Source organism: Saimiri boliviensis, chromosome 11 (assembly GCF_048565385.1).
Source record: "Saimiri boliviensis isolate mSaiBol1 chromosome 11, mSaiBol1.pri, whole genome shotgun sequence".
NCBI classification, from domain to species: domain Eukaryota; kingdom Metazoa; phylum Chordata; class Mammalia; order Primates; family Cebidae; genus Saimiri; species Saimiri boliviensis.
In genome coordinates, this window is record NC_133459.1 from 60,008,157 (window position 1) to 60,029,623 (window position 21,467).

General features: G+C 39.5%; 1 protein-coding gene and 1 pseudogene across 3 annotated transcripts in view; one reads left to right on the top strand and one right to left on the bottom strand.

Annotated features, from left to right (window-relative positions):
* Nucleotides 1-21,467, bottom strand: part of TM2D1 (TM2 domain containing 1) — a 39,498-nt gene that overhangs the window by 1,616 nt on the left and 16,415 nt on the right. The window contains exons 4-7 of one of the 3 annotated variants that reach the window (XM_074380914.1): nucleotides 18,342-18,433; nucleotides 11,380-11,453; nucleotides 9,493-9,611; nucleotides 1,069-1,192 (exon numbers count right to left, since the gene is read on the bottom strand). In XM_074380914.1, coding sequence (XP_074237015.1) covers nucleotides 1,156-1,192; nucleotides 9,493-9,611; nucleotides 11,380-11,453; nucleotides 18,342-18,433 — 322 coding nt within the window. In that variant the 3' untranslated portion in view covers nucleotides 1,069-1,155. Of the gene's footprint in view, nucleotides 1-1,062; nucleotides 1,193-9,492; nucleotides 9,612-11,379; nucleotides 11,454-18,341; nucleotides 18,434-21,467 lie in introns of those variants that run through there. The other 2 variants (XM_074380915.1, XM_074380916.1) reach the window with 2 other exon arrangements.
* On the top strand, nucleotides 20,132-20,488 carry LOC120365987 (NADH dehydrogenase [ubiquinone] iron-sulfur protein 5-like; annotated as a pseudogene).

The following is a 21,467-nucleotide window of genomic DNA, read 5'->3' on the forward strand; positions in this document are numbered from 1 at the left end:
TATTACTTAAGAACTACCCTTCACCCTACATGATTTTTGGATTTCTCTATTACAGAGAATGATTATACCAGGAAATGTTTTCCTGATATTCTACCAAAATCCTTTCTGGGAAAAACTTTGCATTATTGGAAGATTATTAGAATAGACTAATGTATGGTAATTGAGATAAGAAACCTTGTAGTAGCAGAGTCCTAGAAAACCATAAAGTTGAACCAGGAAGAAGAATGGCATCTCTGACTTCAGCAGGTTTATCACCTGTTTAAAGCTGAGGCTGGCCAGGCACAGTGGCTGATGCCTGTAATCCCAGCACTTTAGGAGGCCTAGGTGGGTGGACCACCTGAAGTCAAGAGTTTGCAACTAGCCTGACTAAAATGAAGAAACTCCCTCTCTTACTAAAAATACAAAAGTTAGCTCGGCGTGGTGGCGTGTGCCTATAGTCCCAGCTACTAGGGAGGCTGAGGTACAAGAATCGCTTGAACCTGGGAGGTGGAAGTTGCAGTGAGCTGATATCATGCCACTGCACTCCAGCCTGGACAACAGAGCAAGACTCTGTCTCAATCAATCAATAAAATAAAGCTGAGGCCAATTAGTAACTCGTATAGGCAGAGCCAAACTTTAGGTTAGAATAAGCACTTACACAGAATTCAGGCTTTGGGTCCTATCAGTATCTATTTTCAGTTTCAGAGGGGAGAAGCAAAGGAGGAAGTAAAAGATTATATTGATCCTTAGAGGGATAGGCAGCAGAAATATCTGCTATGCTGAACTATTTACGGCACATACTTTCATCATAACCATCATATAAAAAATGCCTTTTTTTGATGTTACTTTTTTCTTGTGAACTTTGTCCTTTAACCATATACACTGCAAAGAATCTGAAGTGAGAATCGCAGGAACCATGAGCGTGGACTAAAATCCTTTTCAAAGGACTGGAGATGTTTCAGGCATATGGTGACCTGAGAGGTCTATATGGTCTCTTAAAATTTTCTATGGTACTAAAATTCTCATAATTTTATATTAATAATATAAGATTAGATACTATATATATATGTATATATCACTTACTGTTTATTTTTTAAAATATTTATGGGTATAATTGTGTTTTTCTAAACGTTTCATTGGTAATACTCAGTCTTGTAAGTCTGGTTCCATAATAATCTATAATGTAACTACTTCCATCTGAAGGTCCAACAATCTAGAAGAGACAAAATTTCAAAATTATTCATTTTACAAAAGATATTTCACAAAACTTTGAGTTTACTTTTCTCAGTTGTTAATAAAAGTATTTCAGAAGCAAAACCTAAGCAAAACCAGGTAATTTAGTGACTCATGTAGCTGTAAAGAATACCGGGATAGCTCAAAGGATCAAAAGAAAAGCTGCAGGTACCAAGGAGTGAGCTAGGTGCTCCCTGAGGCCCTTCGCCTCCCTGCCTCTTTGCTTAGCTCTGCTTGTCTTCATTCTGCAGAGCAGCACTCTCAACTCAGTGCCAACAGCTCGAGAGCCACATATTCCCAGCTCAGCAGCTCCTAATAGAAAAAAAGTAAACTTTTCTTCCCCAATGTTTATATACCAATTCCAGGGAAAGGCTTTTATCGATCTGCTTGGTTTTTATGCCTACTGTGGACAAACAACTATATCCAAAAGAGTAGATTTAATATGATTAGCCAGACCAGACTGCCTGTGAGAGATGAGGTAGTATCATTGACAGTCCTGCCAGAACCACCTGGAATGGAAAAGGAAGAGGCAGAAAAGACAATACACGTTCACCACAACCATCTTGTCTACTTAACCACACATGTGATAATCTAGTTAACATAATCTCTATAAATTATCCTCTAAGGTAGCAGTCTTCAAACTATAGCCTTAAAGGTGGACAAAAATTTACCAAGGTGTATGTGGGCCAAGAAGGGAAATCAATCTTGAGATATTAATTCCCCAAATACTCTTTGTAAAACAAATCTGCCTGGTACCATGCTACAGTGGATGGAAGCATCCCAACAGTTTCCCTTCCCACTGCCTCTCACTGTCATTTCACCCACTTATTAACGGTAATGCAGACCTAAAGCATACCATCCAGGATACCCTGAGTCTTATGATGACATATTTCCCCGAGGTGTGAAAGCTTCTGAAGTGTCAAACAAAGAGATAACTCAAAATACTAGATTTAGGGGAATCTCTTTTACTCAAAGGTCCATTCTGCCACATCTGTTCCAAAAATGCATTTCCAGTAACATTTTTACATCTTTTTGCTTAAAAATAATTTGCTGAATTTGCAACATGTTTATGTTGTTTTGATCAACTGTGTATCATTACTATGACAACTCAATAAAAAAAAAAATCACAGAAAAATGTTAAATATTTTAATTTTAATGAATAAGATGATTAGTAGGAAGTTTTCTTTCTTTCCTTTATTTATTTTTGAGATAGGGTCTCACTCTGTCACCCAGGCTGGGATGCAGTGGCATGATATTGGCTGACTATAACCTCTACCTCCTGGGCTCTAGTGATCCTCCCACTTCAGCCTCCTAAATACCTGGGACCACAGGCATGAGCCATCACACCTGGCTAATTTTGTTTTTGTATTTTTTTTTTTTTTTTTTTGTAGAGACAGGTTTTCACTATGTTGAACAGGCTGGTCTCATACTCCTAGTATTAGGGTGATGGTTCAGACCATCAAGTGATCTTCCTGCCTCGGCCTCCCAAAGTGCTGGGATTACAGGCGTGAGCCAATGGGCCCAGCCTAGTAGGAAGTTTTTAAACATAAAAATATATTACAAAAAATAACAAAACCAAAACCAAAATATATGTCTGTGTGTGTGTGTGTGTGTGTGTGTGTGTGTGTGTGTGTGTGTGTGTATAAACATAGGATAAAAATCTGTGGAAGAGGAATAAAAATAAAACTTCAAGAAAGAAGCAATTTAAAAATTCTAATGGTTAGTGAAGAGTTCATGCATGTCTTTTTAAAGTGGGTGATATTTAAAATCCTATGATATTTATATTCTGTTGGATACATTTCAAAATTGATGTAACACTTTTATTTAAATATGTAAATATTTGCCAACTAGAAGTTACATCCTTTGCAACTATTTAAACTTATGATAGAAAACTTAAATGTAAATTTAAAAATATGTGGAGGGTATGGACTTTGTTTTTGAAATTGAAGGACACTGCTATAAAGCACTCTTCATTTTAAAAATGAACTTGATCTTAAAACTATTTAACAAATATTTAGTTCCTATGATATTCCAGGTTCTATGCTAGACATTTTAAACCGACAGTGAATCAAATACCATCTCTGCCAACAGGGAACTTATTCTAATGAACTACACATGTTAATATTCAAATAATGCTTACAAAGCATATATGTGCCACAGACCATGTCATGTGCTGTTATGCATGCTTACTTTCTAAAGATTAAACTGATTTGGCTTGACACTTAGGGATTTACATAAAAATTAACTGTAATCCCAGCACTTTGGGAGGCCAAGGCAAGAAGATTGCTTGAAGCCAGAAGTTTGAGACCAGTGTGTGCAAAAAAGCAAGAATTTGCCTCTACAAAAAAAAAAATGAAAACAAAAAATTAGCTAGGTGCCAGGGCATGCACCCGTAGTCGCAGCTACTCGAGAGGCTGAGGTAGGAGGATTGCTTGAGCCCAGGAGTTCAAGGCTACAATGAACTATAATCACACCACTGTGTTCCAGCCTGGATGACAGAAGACAACCCTATTTAAATAACCGAATTAAGTCAGTAAGGTAAAGTACTAGACTGAAAGGAAAACTTGGAAGAGAAAGCTGTCTCTTTCTATAACTAGCTGTAGGATCAAATTTAATCCTTCCTGGATCTCAATTTTTCTTATTGATTATAATGAAGAATACAATAAGCTAATCTGTACAGTACTTTTAAAGTTTTAATGTATTCCATGACTCCAAGATTTATATACAGAGCTTAAGACACTACAAAGTATCATCAACACACTTTTCTATGAACTATCTGATCACTGAAGAAACTGTTTTATTTACTTTAAAATATATATATATATATATATATATATATATATATATATATATATCAGCTGGCTGGGCGCAGTGGCTCACGCCTGTAATCTCAGCACTTTGGGAGGACGAGGGGGGTGGATCACCTGAGGTTGGGAGTTGGAGACCAGCCTGACCAACATGGAGAAACCCCATCTCTACTAAAAATGCAAGGTGCAGTGATGCATGCCTGTAATGCCAGCTACTCAGGAGGCTGAGGCAGAAGAATCCCTTGAACCCGAGAAGTGGAGGTTGCGGTGAGTCAAGATCGCGCCACTGCACTCCAGACTGGGCAACAAGAGTGAAACTCCATCTCAAAAAAAAAAGGAAAGAAAGAAAGCTATCAGCTACAAAGATTTCCACTATTTAGATCCATATTCCTTTGCCAAATTAAAAAAAAAAAAACCTAAGGCAGGGTGCAGTCACTCATGCCTGTAATCCTGGCACTTTGGAAGGCCAAGGTGGGAGGATCTCCTGAGGTCAGGAGTTTGAGACCAGCCTGGTTAACATGGCAAAACCCATTCTCTAAAAAAATCAAAAATAAAATTAGTTGGGCATGGTGCTGCACGCCCGAAATCCCAGCTACTACTAGGGAGGCTAAGGCATAAGAATTGCTTGAACCCAGGAGGCAGAGGTTGCAGTGAGCTGAGATTGCACCACTACACTCCAGCCTGGGTAAGAGTGAGGCTCTATCTCAACATAAATAAATAAATAAATAAATAATAAAACCTATTTTAAGCACCCACATATACATATATAACAAATGTAATAAATGTGCCAATTCTAACATCTAACATTATGAATATATTATTGTATTGTTAATTATAAAATTATGCATCTTTTAAAATATCCCATACTGGATGGGATGTTGAGGCAGGAGGATTGCTTGAGCCCAGAAGTTTGAGGCTACAATGAGCTATGATCATGCACTGCACTCCAGCCTGGGCAACAGAGCAAGACCCTGTCTATAAAAAAATAAAAGTAAAATATTCCAACACTGGGAAATTTTTTACTCAGAAAAGATATCCATGTCCATTTGTTCACTGACAAGAGAGTGTGAAACCTAAAATTATGAGTTTATTTTTCTGCTAAGAAATATCCTGAAGCTGGCAGGGCGCAGCATCTCATGTCTATAATCCCAACACTTGGGGAGGCTGAGGCAGGAGAATAGCTTGAACCCAGGAAGCAGAGGTTGCGGTGAGCCAAGACTGTGACACTGCACTCCAGACTAGGTGACAGAGCAAGACTCCATCTCAAAAAAAAAAAAAAAAAGTCCTCTTTTTGTATATATTGTTGTCCTACATCTAGAAAACTATCAAGTATATCACCTTTTCCAGCATTGGTAGTGGATTTATGGCAATTATGCTTTTAGTTCTTTTGATCAAAAAGGCATAAGCTATGTCTTTGATCAAACAAACTGACTCACACAGATGTGACTCCATAGCCTTGGCTATATTTTGGTCTAAACTGAAAGGCTTAGGCTTTTAAAAATGTTTGTAGGCCGGGCGCGGTGGCTCAAGCCTGTAATCCTAGCACTTTGGGAGGCCGAGGCGGGTGGATCACGAGGTCAAGAGATCGAGACCATCCTGGTCAACATAGTGAAACCCCGTCTCTACTAAAAATACAAAAAATTAGCTGGGCATGGTGGCGCGTGCCTGTAATCCCAGCTACTCAGGAGGCCGAGACAGGAGAATTGCCTGAGCCCAGGAGGCGGAGGTTGAGGTGAGCCGAGATCGCGCCATTGCACTCCAGCCTGGGTAACAAGAGCGAAACTCTGTCTCAAAAAAAAAAAAAAAAAAAAAAAAAAAAAAAAAAAAAAAAAAATACAAAAATTACCCAGGTATGATGGTAGGCGCCTGTAATCTCAGCTACTCAGGAGGCTGAGACATGAGAATCGCTTGAAGCCGAGAAAGAGATTGCAGTGAGTGGAGATTGTGCCACTGCACTCCAGCCTGGGCAATAGAGTGAGACTCAGTCTAAAAAAAGCATAAAACAACAACAGCAACAAAAAGAAATAATCCGTCTAAAATATTTTGTTATAGCCCCAAATGGACTAAAACAGGTCCTACAGGAAAACAATCACTTTTTTTTTTTTTTTTTTTTTTTTTTTTTGAGACGGAGTTTCGCTCTTGTTACCCAGGCTGGACTGCAATGGCGCGATCTCGGCTCACCGCAACCTCTGCCTCCTGGGTTCAGGCAATTCTCCTGCCTCAGCCTCCTGAGTAGCCAGGATTACAGGCACGTGCCACCATGCCCAGCTAATTTTTTTGTATTTTTAGTAGAGACGGGGTTTCAACATGTTGACCAGGATGGTCTCGATCTCTTGACCTCGTGATCCACCCGCCTCAGCCTCCCAAAGTGCTGGGATTACAGGCTTGAGCCACCGCGCCCGGCCAACAATCACTTTTTTTCTTTTTTTTTTTTTTTGAGGTGGAGTTTCACTCTTGTTACCCAGGCTAGAGTGCAATGGCGCGATCTCAGCTGACCGCAACCTCCGCCTCCTGAGTTCAGGCAATTCTCCTGCCTCAGCCTCCTGAGTAGCTGGGATTACAGGCACATGCCACCATGCCCAGCTAATTTTTTGTATTTTTAGTAGAGACGGGGTTTCACCAAGTTGACCAAGATGGTCTCGATCTCTTGACCTCGTGATCCACCTGCCTCGGCCTCCCAAAGTGCTGGGATTACAGGCTTGAGCCACCGCGCCCGGCCTAACAATCACTTTTTTTAAAACTACCATTTTCAGCATCTCATCTTGCTTGTACTTGGCACAAAGCCACACTTTGTATAAGGCATATTGCACTGATTTGCAAATCAGCAAAAATTTTTGAGGGCATACTCTGTTTAACATGCTACTGGTACTACAGAAGATTAATAAAAGTTGTTTTCTTCAACAAATTTATGTGCAAAAAGTCAAATCCATTGTTTGAAACTTAAAAACTAACATAAAGCAGCATATAACCCAGTGTTAAGAGTGGCATATAATAAATACCAAACACATGAAACATACTTTACAAATCTGTTAAATGTATTTATAAAATCCATAAATGTTTCAGACTTTATGCTGCTTTTTCAAATTTCTGCTGCTTGAATGGTTATTAGTCCTTTAAGGAATTCCACTCTATAATATTAATAGGAAAGAAAATAAAAGCAATTTCTTCCATGATGAACAGAGTTTTTTTAAAAATTGTAAAAAAGAAAGAACCCAGCATACTTCCAGTAACTTTATATATAGTAACACTTATATCCATTTCCTCCACATATCCTCATCTTTCTGATGTGTGGCTGTTTGGCTCCACTTAACATAAGAGACTTCCTTTTTGTTTTGCAGAATATACATCAGTGTTTTCAGTATAATTAAAAATGCCCACCGGGCGCGGTGGCTCACGCCTGTAATCCCAGCACTTTGGGAGGCCGAGGTGGGTGGATCACGAGGTCAAGAGATCAAGACCATCCTGGTCAACATAGTGAAACCCCGTCTCTACTAAAAATACAAAAATTAGCTGGGCATGGTGGCGTGTGCCTGTAATCCCAGCTACTCAGGAGGCTGAGGCAGGAGAATTGCCTGAACCCGGGAGGCAGAGGTTGCGGTGAGCCGAGATCGCGCCATTGCACTCCAGCCTGGGTAACAAGAGCGAAACTCCGTCTCAAAAAAAAAAAATGCCCAGGCCAGGCATGGTGGCTCACATCTATAATCCCAGCACTTTGGGAGGCCGAGGCGGGTGGATCACCTGAGGTCAGGAGTTTGAGACCAGCCTGACCTACATGGTGAAATCCTGTCTGTACTAAAAATACAAATTAGCTGGGTGTGGTGGTGCCCCCCTGTAATCCCAGCTACTTGAGAGGGTGAGGTAGATGAATCGCTTGAACCTAGGAGGCAGAGATTGCAGTGAGCCAAGATTGCACCATTGCATTCCAGCTTGGGCGACAAGAGTGAAACTCCATCTCAAAAAAAAAAGCCCAGATTGCGTGAATGAGGAAAGAAATTTAAATGTAATCAAAACATTCTCATTTTTCTGTTAAGAAACTTGTATTGTCTAATCTATCCTTCATGATGTATATAAAAATATAAGGCGGCCAGGCGCAGTGCCTCACACCTATAATCCCAGCACTTTAAGAGGTTAAGGCGGGAGGATCACCTGAGGTTGAGAGTTCGAGACCAGCCTGACCAACATGGAGAAACCCCATCTCTACTAAAAATCCAAAATTAACTGGGCGTGATGGCGTGGTGGTGCACATGCCTATAATCCCAGCTACTTGGGAGGCTGAGGCAGAAGAATAACTTGAACCTGGGAGGCAGAGGTTGCGGTAAGCCAAGATTGTGCCATTACACTTCAGCCTGGGCAACAAGAGCAAAACTCCATCTCAATAAATAAATAAATAAATAAATAAATAAATAAATGGCACAAAAGAATGAGTGTTTTAAAATTTTCAAAAATACCTTATGAACAACCATATATAGAGAAAAAAAGAGAGTAGTTACATACAGTAGTTACCCACAGCTGAAAGATGGTATGCTATACATGTATCACTGATTTCTATTTTCTTGACTGTATGCTATGTATTATTTCATACCATGCATCACCGTTCATATTATTTGCATATCTTTAGGAACAAAAATAGAAACTTTCCAAGTTTAAAAACAAATAGGCAAACTCATAAAAGTATTTTCAGGAAATATAGCAACATGTAAAACTTACTTTAGTAATATGTGCATTATACTTTGTAATGTTTCTGTTCAAAGACAAACTATAACTAGACTCTTAGATTTTTGTTAAAAACACTGTGAACCAAAATACAGTTTGTTTTTATAGGTCTTGAATCCATGCCTACATTTACGGGATCACAGTCCAACAGAAACACATTGTTACTCACTGGGAAATAATATTTAATGGCTAAAAAATAAAAGAAAGAAAGAAAGAAAGAAAAATAATCAGTCATGGAGAGAATGGGGAAGAAAAGAAAAATAAACAAAATGATGAGTCAGGGCCAGGCACAGTGGCTCATGACTTCGGGAGGCTGAGATGAGAGAATCACTTGAGCCCAGGAATTCTCTAAAACTGATGTTGTCAACATCAAATGTTAAATATGTTAAATGACATGAAGACTGAGGCTACACATCTTATCTGGTTATGTTTGAAATGGATTTATTATCATCACACTCAATTTGAAAGCAGTCTAAACAGATCATGCCTATTAAAATGTCTTATTAGGGAAATTTACTGCAAATATTCCCATGCTCTAATTCTACACCTCAGTAATTTCTTAATGTGATAGACTCCTAATCCCAGAAGATCTTTAAGTTAAATAACTAGAGGCCAGGTACAGTAGCTCATGCCTATAATAACAGCACTTTGGAATCTGACGTGGGCAGATTGCTTGAGCTCAGGAGACCAGACTGGGCAACATGGCAAAACCTTGTCTCTTCAGAATATATAAAAATTAGCTGGGTATGGTGGTGCACACCTGTAGTCCCAGTTACTTGGGAGGCTGAAGTGGGAGGATCGCTTACAACCAGGAAGCAGAGATTGCCAGTGATCTGAGATCACACCACTGCACTCCAGCCTGTGAAATAGAGTGAGACCCTGTCTCAAAAAAAAAAAAAAGTAACTGTTTATTATAAAAAGTTCAGGTATAAATTAATCAGAAATTAGCTCTATAATTTGATATAAATAAAGCTACATGCAATAATATCACCAAAGAAAGAACCTAGCATGAAAATATTAACTAAATGGTTAGGTTTCAAAGACACTTTGAATTCTGGATATCTCAACTCAAAGAATCCCAATAATACATTAAATTCCTTGGATCCTCACTGAAAGTGAGAAACTCATTTCTAAGCATATGTGCACAAGTACCTTAGCCTCTTCATGCCTGCTTGCCTGTCCCACAGTCAGAGAAGGCAGGATATTTGGTTAGGCATATGTTTACGAGTACAGATAGGAAAATTCCAACTTTAAAACCAAATATTTTCCTTGTTTAATTCTGGTATCTTATTGGTCCATATGCTGCCTCCTCCTCACAGTATGGTATCCAAATCTCCTAGATTGTGACTTTCTTTTAAAACATAATGATAACATCAAGCAGACAGAATTGAAGAGTGGAAATACTATATGAGAAAGCAGAGCAAAACAGATGATGCTCTAAATGCACACTGACACACTTGCTGAAGACATTAGGTGCTCCATAAATGCTTGCTGAAATGCTGTTTGTCAACATTTGTTGTGAAAAATTCATCTCTCTCTAATTTAAAAATCCTCATAAGTTAACCACAACCAGTTCTACATAATTTAATGGAAAACATCTGGTGGCACTTTTTTTTTTTGGAGACAGAGTTTCACTCTTGTTACCCAGGCTGGAGTGCAATGGCGCGATCTCGGCTCACCGAAACCTCCGCCTCCTGGGTTCAAGCAATTCTTCTGCCTCAGCCTCCTGAGTAGCTGGGACTACAGGCACGCGCCACCATGCCCAGCTAATTTTTTGTATTTTTTTTAGTAGAGACGGGGTTTCACCACGTTGACCAGGATGGTCTCGATCTGTTGACCTCGTGATCCACCCGCCTCGGCCTCCCAAAGTGCTGGGATTACAGGTGTGAGCCACCGCGCCCGGCCTGGTGGCACTTTTAAATGTTTAAGGACAACATTTCACAAACTATGCCTGCCCCAGCCCCACTGCAGCAGGAGAAAATGAGGCTAAGGAGAAAAGCAAGATGAGTATCGGGAGAGCCCTAAATATGTAAATCATTTGTTTATCCATAACTGGTCTATATTCTCAGATTTTCTAAAAACTGCCCCATCCTTTTTTTTTTTTTCATTTTAGCTTAAGTTAGCTGGATTTTAGTTTCTGTAATTTGCAAACAAATACTAGTATAGAGTGCCTGTCCAGTGCAAAAGAAAATCTTGTCTCTCCTCCACAATGTCCATATGTATAACAGAATCACACCAATGTCCTTTCATGGTAATTGATAAGGTGACCACGATAATGAGGAAAAGAAACAGGTTTGAAAAATAACCACAATCCCTCTTAGAAACAATATAAATTTAAAAAATTTTGAGAAGTTATTCAGTAAAGAAACTTCTTTAACTCAGTTGAACTCACATTTATAAATCATATTTGAGCATGGAATCTTTTTAAATGAACTTCTAATGTCTTTGAGAACTACTAACTGGTAGAGCACAGTTTGAGAAATGCTAGTTGGAAACATGACCAGGATTCCTTAGATCTAGCATATGAAGAAAAATGGAAACAATCATTCCTATCCACTTCCTCATATACTAAAAATTTTAAATATAATGGGAGATCACAGAACTCAATTTTGAATGTAAAAGTAACATTCTAGATTGAGAAACTTACCTGCATTGAAATAAGAATAAAATCAATCAGGCTCCCAATTCCACAAAATCCAACAGTGCAAAACTTTAACAAACCTAGAAAAGAAGGTAAAGTCATTTATACTCCAGGAAGTCTTCTAAATATCAACAAATTGTTCCATTTTCCAATAAACCATTATATATATCACAAGCTTTCTATATCAAGAACATAAAAGTTACAATTTAAAAAATCAAATCTTCACCTGAAAATGAGAAAAGTTTAAAGGAACCCTCTACATAAAAATGCCAAAATGTAATTTATTAATTCTCTTAACAAATAAATATTAGTAACTGAAAAAAAAAACCTCAATATAATCTAACGAAATGTCTAAGAGAAAAGGCCTAAGGAAGTAATCTTTAAATCTCAACACACTAGAGATACAAAACATCTTTCAGTCCTAAAATCCTTAATTACTTATTTAGACTTCATACGTTATATGACCCAAAATTTACTATACATTTGCAGAGTTCAAATATATAAACTGTCATGCCAAAAAAATAATCAGGAAAAAACACTGATCTTGTTGTAAAATTGCAAAATTTTATTATCAATCCAATCACCTTTAATTCATCCTATATATTTATTTTTCCTACATATCTCCTGTTTATTAGCTCTATAATCAAAATCAACAATTCTGTGCTGAGCACTACATACAGCTTTGTCCTTGGTCCCAACCCAAGAGCTAAGATGCTAAAATAGATGATAACAGAGTATCTAATATAGGACATCTACAACAATATAACTCAAAAACATGATTGTAAGAGGCAGATTGAGGGTGGGCTGGGGATGGGATGATTAATCTCTTATGAATTTAAACTTGAATTTCTTACAAGACATCTCCTATGAGATGTAAAAATGGTATAAGACAAGACTCTTGGTGAAAATGTAGTTCCATATATCAACTACAAATAGATGCCAGCTAAAAAGCCTAAGAGAGGATGAGATCGCCTCCCACAATCTGGGAATACACAAATAAGACTGAACTATGTAGGGACATTAGATGATTTTTCCCCCCACATATAGCAGAATTGTAAGTACAGAAATAATATATGGCAATAAGTTAATAACTATTAAAATACAGAGATAATTAAAAATTTTGCTTTTAGTTTCCTCAAAACATTTATTACTTAACATTTTATCTTCGATTGCTATCTATCACACATAAGGCCCATTAGGGCAGTGCCCTTTATCTGTTTTCTTTATTCCTGTGTCCTTAGTGCCAACAACATTGCCTGGCATATTGTAAATGCTTAATATCTGCTAAATAAATTGATAAATCTTCTCATATTTCTGTTTCCCAAACACTCCCATCATTTTATCCATTACTCCTTAGTTTTTTTCATTAGCTGCACAGTACTACAGCAGCCCAAAAAAAAATTATCTGCTGACATTTTATCCACTCATGGCTCATGCCTATAATCCCAGCACTTTGGGAGGCCGAGGTGGGTGAATCAGCTGAGGTCAGGAGTTCGAGACCAGCAAGTCTAACCTGGAGAAACCCTGTCTCTACTAAAATTATAAAAATTAGCTGGGCATGGTGGTGGGTGCCTGTAACCCAGTTACTCGGGAGGGTGAGGCAGCAGAATCACTTGAACCCAGGAGGTGGAGGTTGCAGTAAGCTGAAATTGCACCACTGCACTTCAGCCTGGGTGACAAAGGGAGGCTTTGTCTCCAAAAAATAGAGAGAGAGACAGAATATTAAGTGTGATCCTTCTAGAGTTGTTTTTGACTGCTAGTCCATGAAGAATAGGTAATCACATCAGGGCCTTTGCTTTTTTTGTGCCATTTTCCAAGGATGTTCTTCCTTTAGGCCACTTCTTCAGAGAAGTCTTCCCTAACCTGCCTATCTGAAGCAGCATGTCACCCCATTCCTGCCCCATAACCCATTATGCCCGGCTAGTTTTTAACTTTTTTGTAGAGGCAGGGTCTCACTATGTTGCCCAGGCTGGTCTTGAACTCCTGGGACCAGGTGATCCTCCTGCTTTGGCCTCCCAAAATCCTTGGGTTACAGGCTATCACACCTGACCTAAATTTCTTTTTTCTTTTTATTTTTTTTCTCAGACCTCTCAGGGATGAGTAAAGCTTTTGATTATAATAACTGTAGTAGGAGAAATCGTGACAACAAAAGCAGTAGCTAGGCTAACATTTATTAAATGTATCTTACCTTATTTAATTCTTATTGCCATTCCTATCTTTGTTCATAAAGTATTTTTATATTTGAAAACTTAAAACAAGTTTAAGGTGGCATTATTGGAAACCTCATTACTAAAATCATCTTTTGCCTTAAATTTGTAGAAATAGATGGACCATAGGATAGGTAACATTATACATCTGGAGTAAGATACGCTGTAAGTCACTGTAATGATTAAACTTTCAAGTTTTTTTTTAACAGTCAACTGGTTAAGTCTAAATGTGTTACTCCAGGATTTTCTTTCTTCTCTTTCCTTCCTTCTTTCCCTCTTTCTTTTTCTTTCTCCTTCTTTCTTCCTTCCCTTCCTTCTTTCCTTTGCAGGCGTCTCACTATTTCCAAGGGTCTCACTGTGTTGCCTAGGTTGGTCTTGAACTTCTAGCCTCAAGTGATACTCCTGCCTCCCAAAATGTTGAAATTATAGGTGTGAGTCACCAAACCCAGCCCCTTGATTTTTTAAAACAGCTTTATTGCGCTACAAATGACATACATTAAAATGACATACATCGTACATATTTAAAATGTACAATTTGATAAATTTGACACTTGTATAAAACCTGTGAAACAATCACTATAATAAAAAAAAGACCATTTCTGTCACCCCCAAGTTTCCTCATGCCCCCTTTGTAATTTGTTTCTTGTCTCTCCTTCTACCCGTCTTTCCCCAGCAAGCACTTATCTGCTTTCTGTCATTATAAATTAGTTTGTCAGTTCCCTAAACTTTTAAATATCATCTCTGATCTGTTCTCTAGTTTCCTTAAACCTATTACTTCAGGAGTAGGTGGTATTTACCAGAGTTCCGAACACAGATATTATTCCCTTATCTTTTATCTTAGCAGAAACCTCTCATGTTCATTTTTGTGAAGCATCCTTAAGAAGGAGTTCTGTAGCATAATATCTAGATTTTCTTGAATTTATCCTCTTACTCTGCTATGGGTGTTATTACATTACTTTGCCAATAAACATACTTCTATATCAGGAGGCTGAGGCAGGAGAATTGCCTGAACCCAGGAGGCGGAGGTTGCAGTGAGCCGAGATCGCGCCATTGCACTCCAGCCTGGGCAACAAGAGCGAAACTCCGTCTCAAAAAAAAAAAAAAATACTTCTATATCATTGTTTTAAATGGCTGCATAGTATTCTGTTGTGTTACACATTGTCTCTTAATTTTTTGAGACAGTTCCTCCCTTTTGAACATTTAGCTTCTTTCTAGTTTTTTTGATATTTATATGACAAATATTTATCACCATATTACAGTCAAGTTCTGTTCAGGACACCAACTTACATACAGATAAGGCCTCTGCCTTTAAGAATGGGCCGGGCACGGTGGCTCACGCCTGTAATCCCAGCACTTTGGGAGGCCGAGGCGGGTGGATCACGAGGTTGAGAGATCGAGACCATCCTGGTCAACATGGTGAAACCCCGTCTCTACTAAAAATACAAAAAATTAGCTGGGCATGGTGGCACGTGCCTGTAATCCCAGCTACTCAGGAGGCTGAGGCAGGAGAATTGCCTGAACCCGGGAGGCAGAGGTTGCGGTGAGCCGAGATCGCGCCATTGCACTCCAGCCTGGGTAACAAGAGCGAAACTCTGTCTCAAAAAAAAAAAAAAAAAAAAGAATGTACATTCCAGGCCAAGCGCGGTGGCTCACACCTGTAATCCCAACACTTCAGGAGGCCAAGGCAGGTGATTACCTGAGGCTGGGAATTTGAGACCAGCCTGACCAACATGGAGAAACCCTGTATCTACTAAAAATATAAAATTAGCCAGGTATGGTGGCGCATGCCTGTAATCGCAGCTACTCAGGAGGCTGAGGCAGGAGAATCACTTGAACCCGGGAGGCAGAGGTTGCGGTGACCCAAGATCACGCCTCTGTGCTCCAGCCTGGGCAACAAGAGCAAAACTCCGCCTCAAAAAAAAAAAAAATTCCAAAGGAAGACAGACAGTGAATAAATAAACAAACCCCTGAGGCTAACAGATTTATAATTAGCAGTATGAAGAAAAAAAGCTATATATAAATAGGACTACTGCTTTTCATAACTATGAAGAAAGATTAAATAAGATTAGTTTTAAAACAGGATTTTTTTTTCTTTTTTCTTAATGGGATCTCACTATGTTACTGTGTTGTCTCTGCTGACCTCAAACTCCTGCCTCACGCAATCCCCCCACCTCAGCTTCTTGAGCAGCTGAGTCTATAGGCATACATCACTGCACCGAGTAAAAAATGAAATTTTAGGCCGGGCGCGGTGGCTCAAGCCTGTAATCCCAGCACTTTGGGAGGCCGAGGCGGGTGGATCACGAGGTCGAGAGATCGAGACCATCCTGGTCAACATGGTGAAACCCCGTCTCTACTAAAAATACAAAAAACTAGCTGGGCGTGGTGGTGCGTGCCTGTAATCCCAGCTACTCAGGAGGCTGAGGCAGGAGAATTGCCTGAACCCAGGAGGCGGAGGTTGCGGTGAGCCGAGATCGGGCCATTGCACTCCAGCCTGGGTAACAAGAGCGAAACTCCGTCTCAAAAAAAAAAACAAAAAAAAAAACAACAAAAAAAAAACAAAAAAAAATGAAATTTTAGATTTTGTCTATAACTACTTTCATTCCAGTCAACACTGTATTATGTAGTTAAGAATTTTTTTTTAAGGCAGCTATCATTTAAAACAAAAAGGCCTAAATTACTTAACCTTGGATTCTTAATAAAAATTAAACTGTATTTAAAATATTAAAAAAGTTTAAATTGGCCAGGCACTATGGCTCATCCCTGTAATCCCAGCACTTTGGGAGGCTGAGGTGGGAGGACAGCTTGAGCCCAGGAGTTCAAGACCAGCGTGTGTAACACGGCGAAATCCCGTCTCTACAAAAAATACAAAAATAAAGCCAGGCATAGTGGTGCATGCCTGCAGTCCCAGCTACTTGGTGCAGGACTGAGGACGGAGCATACCTTGAGCCCAGGAGGTCAAGGTTGCAGTGAGCCATGATGATACCACTTCACTGCAGCCTGGGCAACAGAGTGAGACCCTGTCACAAAAGAAAAAAAGAAAAAAGAAAGGAAAAGAAAAGTTATTGCTTCTGATACCTAAAAGGTAACTTCTGATATCTAAAGGGACCCAACTCCATAGCAAGATACTCAAAGCATTTTATACTCACAGACTACATCTCTAGGCAGTGTCACCTGCTGCATCGTTCTTCCTATACTTTCGGCGAAATTATCCCCCAATCTCTCAATGCACACCTATGCTCTTTCATACCCTTTACACATGCTGTTGTCTGCAATGCCTTAAACCTCTGTAATCTCTTCATCCTTCAAAGCCTGGCTCGAAGGTCACCACACCTAAGAACTTCCTTCAGTCAACTGCATCAGTCCCTTTTCTATATTCTGACAGCACTGTGTTATGGTTGTTACAGTGCTGCATCATAAATTGGCCTAATATATTTATTTTATTTTTAACCAGTATACACTGTGACGGTCATTATTTCCCTGTCATTTAGTTATTTAAACGTTGAATATATGTTTAATTAAATAAACAAGTATATATAGTACTTTATAACCTTTACTTATGAACTTATAACACTGAGTTTTAGTACAGCTGTCAGAAATACACCTACCACCAACCCCACAGTAAACACTTCTCTTTGATCTTTTGTGAGTAGCAACATGGAAGAAATAAGGTTAGCTTTGCTAGCTAGAAGGCAAAGCATACAAAAACTTTAAATTTGCTCAGTGAAGGGCTAATATAGAAGCAGAGTAGTACAGTAAATAAAACACGATCTCCAGAGCCAGAAGATTTTGGTTCAAATTGAGGTCACTAGCTGAGTGTCCTTGGGTAAATCTCTTAATCTCATGACAATTTTCCTATCTATAAAACAAGATGATAACAACACATATGTCACAGAATAAAGAAAAGACTCTAGACTCAGTAAATCCCTTAACCTCTCCAGTGACAGTTTCCCTACCTGTTAAAGAGGATTTAAAGAGGATGATAAACTCAGAGGGTTGTAAGGCTCCAATAAGAGCAGGCATGTGAAAGTACTGTTTAAACAAAACCTAAGGTAAAACGTAAATAGTTTTTATAGGCATTAGTAACTGATAAATGTGATTACAGAAGGAAGACATAGAGAGGGAGGCTAAGGGCAACAGAAGTCAGGCTCCCACCCCCAGCTCAAGTTGGAACCAAACTTCCAACCCCAACTTGTTCTGAAAGAAGTGCGTAGTTTCTAATCCCAGGGCAATGATGAAAGAGATTGGGGTAGAAGGGAATATTTTTTGTAGGGGTAGAGGATATACATTTATTCATAAAACATTTACTAAGCATCCAGTGTGTGGCCAGCACCAAGAGTGACAGTTCCAGTGTACCATCTTAAGTAATTGCCTACACCATCTTGCGTGTGTTTTCATAAAGGTGAAAACAGGAAAAGTCAGTATTTCTTACCTAAGCTGAACTGCTGGGCTAATTGATAGCTCTATATTCACTGAAGAATGTTAACTACAACTCCAACTATATCGTACTTATAATGTGCGAAGATTTAATCTATAAGAACACATACAATGAACTAGAATGCAGGTTTCATGGCTGGGCACGGTGGCTCACGCCTATAATCCAAGCACTTTGGAGGCCAAGGTGGGCGGATCACCTGAGGTCGGGAGATCAAGACCAGCCTGACCAACATGGTGAAACCCTGTCTTTAAAAAAAAAAAGAAAGAAAGAAAAAAAAAAAAGAATGTAGTTTTCATAAGGATTTCTTTTTAACGAAACATACTCACCCAAGGCAGGGTATCCAAGGTAAAATCGATCTGCTCCCAACCATCCAAGAAAAAGAGACAACGCAACTGCCACTTTGTATGAATAGCCATTTCTGCAAAAAATTAAAACCTGAGTGTCATAGGCATATATTTCCAATGTGAACATTTTAGAAAACAAAATTATTAACTGCTACTTATTTATTAATTGGTTCATTCATTCATTCATTCAATTAATGTTTTTTGGATGCCTACTGTGTGTCAGGCACTATTCTAGGGTACTGAATATATTAATGAATAAAAGCAACAGAGATCCCTATCTCCATGGAGCTTACAGCCTAGTGATAACAAGCAATAAACACAAACATATTTAAAAAGTAAATTATATACCATGTTAGAAAGTCATAAATGTTATGAAAAAAAGCAGAGCAAGCTGTGTAGAATGCCAGGAGCCATTTAAATTGGGTGGTAGAAATAGGCCGCAGTGGTATTTGAGCAGAGACCTGAGGAAAGTGAGTGAGATGCCATGACATGCTTCTGAGGAAAGAGTGTCACAGGCGAAAGAAACAGCTTGGTGCAAAGGCAGCATACCTAAAATGTTTGAGGCCAGTGTAGCAGGAGAGTGAGAGAAAGGAAAGAATATGAGCAGATGAGGTCAGAGAAGTAATGGAGGGTGGAGGAAGCAGATCACATGGTGCTTTGTATATCACTGTAAATACTCTTTTACTCTAAGAGAAATGGGAAGCTACTCAAGGATCTTAAGTAAAGGTGTGACATAATCTGATTCAGATTTTTAAAATATCACTCTGGCTGCTGTGCTGCAAAGAAACTATAGGGAGTATTTGTCAACTATTGCTACAATTATGTTGTATAACAAACTACCCCAAAACTCAGTGGCTTACAATAAGGTACTATTCTCACACTTACAGACTACAGATTGTTTGTGGTTCAATGGACCTAGGCTGGTTCAGCTAGGAGATTCTGCTTCAGGCTAAGGTTTGGCTGAGCTTGGATCAGGGCTGTAAATTCAGTTCAAGTCAGTTCTACTTAAATTTTCCTAGAGACTAAGCTTAAGATGTAGCAGCTAGTTGAGGCAAGTTCTTTTCAGGACATACCATCTAGTACGAAAGGAAAGCTAAGGCTGGGTGTGGTGGCTGACGCCTGTAATTCCAGCACTTTGGGAGGCCGAGGTGGTCAGGACACCTGAAGTCAGGAATTCGAGACCAGCCTGACCAACATGGAGAAACCCGTCTGTACTAAAAAAAATACAAAAATTAGCTGGACATGGATGCACATGCCTGTAAGTCCAACTACTCGGGAGGTTGAGGCAGGAGAATCGCTTGAACCCGGGAGGCAGAGGTTGCAGTGAGCCAAGATCACGCCATTGCACTCTAGCCTGGGCAACAGGAACGAAACATCAACTCAAAAAAAAAAAAAAAAGAGGCCGGGCGCGGTGGCTCAAGCCTGTAATCCCAGCACTTTGGGAGGCCGAGGCGGGTGGATCACGAGGTCAAGAGATCGAGACCAACGTGGTCAACATGGTGAAACCCCGTCTCTACTAAAAATACAAAAAATTAGCTGGGCATGGTGGTGCGTGCCTGTAATCCCAGCTACTCAGGAGGCTGAGGCAGGAGAATTGCCTGAACCCAGGAGGCGGAGGTTGCGGTGAGCCGAGATCGCGCCATTGCACTCCAGCCTGGGTAACAAGAGTGAAACTCCGTCTCAAAAATAATAAAAAAATAAAAAAATAAAAATAAATAAAAAAGAAAGAGAGAGAGAGAGAGAAGAAACAAGGGGATAAGCATCAGAACACCATGCCTTTCTTGGACATGCAGAAAAGGTTTTCAGCCTTAACCAAGATCGGTGGTGGACAATCCAAAGTGCTGAACAGCCCTACAAGTTTCCTGCTCGGTGCCATGCTTTTGAAAAAGAATGGATAGAATGTGGACATGGAATCGGTACTGTCCGAGCAGAGAAAGAGTGTAAGATAGAATATGATGATTTCATAGAGTGTATATATACTTTGGTATAAAACGATGAAACGTATGAATACCATCTGGAAGCAACGAGATAAAACTGATAAAGGAGTGAAGTACACCCCTCCACCTCACCACATGGGCAAGGGGAGCCTCAGCCCTGAGCAGACACAGCTACTGACATCTGGAGGCTGATTTTCATGTTCTCTGTTCTCCACTGGAAAGGTTGTTTATGGAAAACCTCCTTGTCAAAGTGTGTAAAAATAAAGTATTGCTCCATCCAAAAAAAAAACGAAAGCTAAATCCCACAAACACGTCTGCTTGTTTTGCACCTGCTAACATTACACAGGCCAAATTAAGTCACACAACCACACCCAAAAAACCAATGGAGTGTGAAGTACAGACTGCCCGATTGACAAGGAATGAGAGAGATGACTATTTGCTGAACAAATTCAAACTATCACAGGAAAAAAAGAGTTTGAAGGCTACTGCAATAATCCAAGTGAGAATTGACAGTGGCTTGACCCAGAGTAGTAACAAAGAAAATAATGAAAAGTGATCACACTCTGGATATGTTCTAAAGTACAGCCAACTGGATTTCTTGATGTATTAGATTTAGGGTGTGACAAAAAGAATGGAGTAAAGATAGCACAAAATATTTTATCCTAAACAACTAGAAGGATGTAGTTAACATTAATTGAGTTCGTGAAGGCTAAGGACGGATGGATCTTGGATATCTGAGCTGAGCTGTCCAACAGACAGCTGGGTTTACAAATCTCAAATTAGGGAGAGAAGCGTAGGCTAGAGATAAAAATTAAAGACTTAAAAGCATACAGAAAGTGTTTAAAGTTTGCCGGGTATGGTGGTTCATGCCTGTAATTCCAGCACTTTGGGAGGCCGAGGCAGGAGGATCACTTGAGACCAGGAGTTCAAGACAAGCCTAGGCAACATAGTGAGACCCTGCTCTATTTAAAAAAAAAAAAAAAAAAAAAAAAAAAAAAAAAAAGCCGGGCGCGGTGGCTCAAGCCTGTAATCCCAGCACTTTGGGAGGCCGAGGCGGGTGGATCACGAGGTCGAGAGATCGAGACCATCCTGGTCAACATGGTGAAACCCCGTCTCTACTAAAAATACAAAAAACTAGCTGGGCGTGGTGGCGCGTGCCTGTAATCCCAGC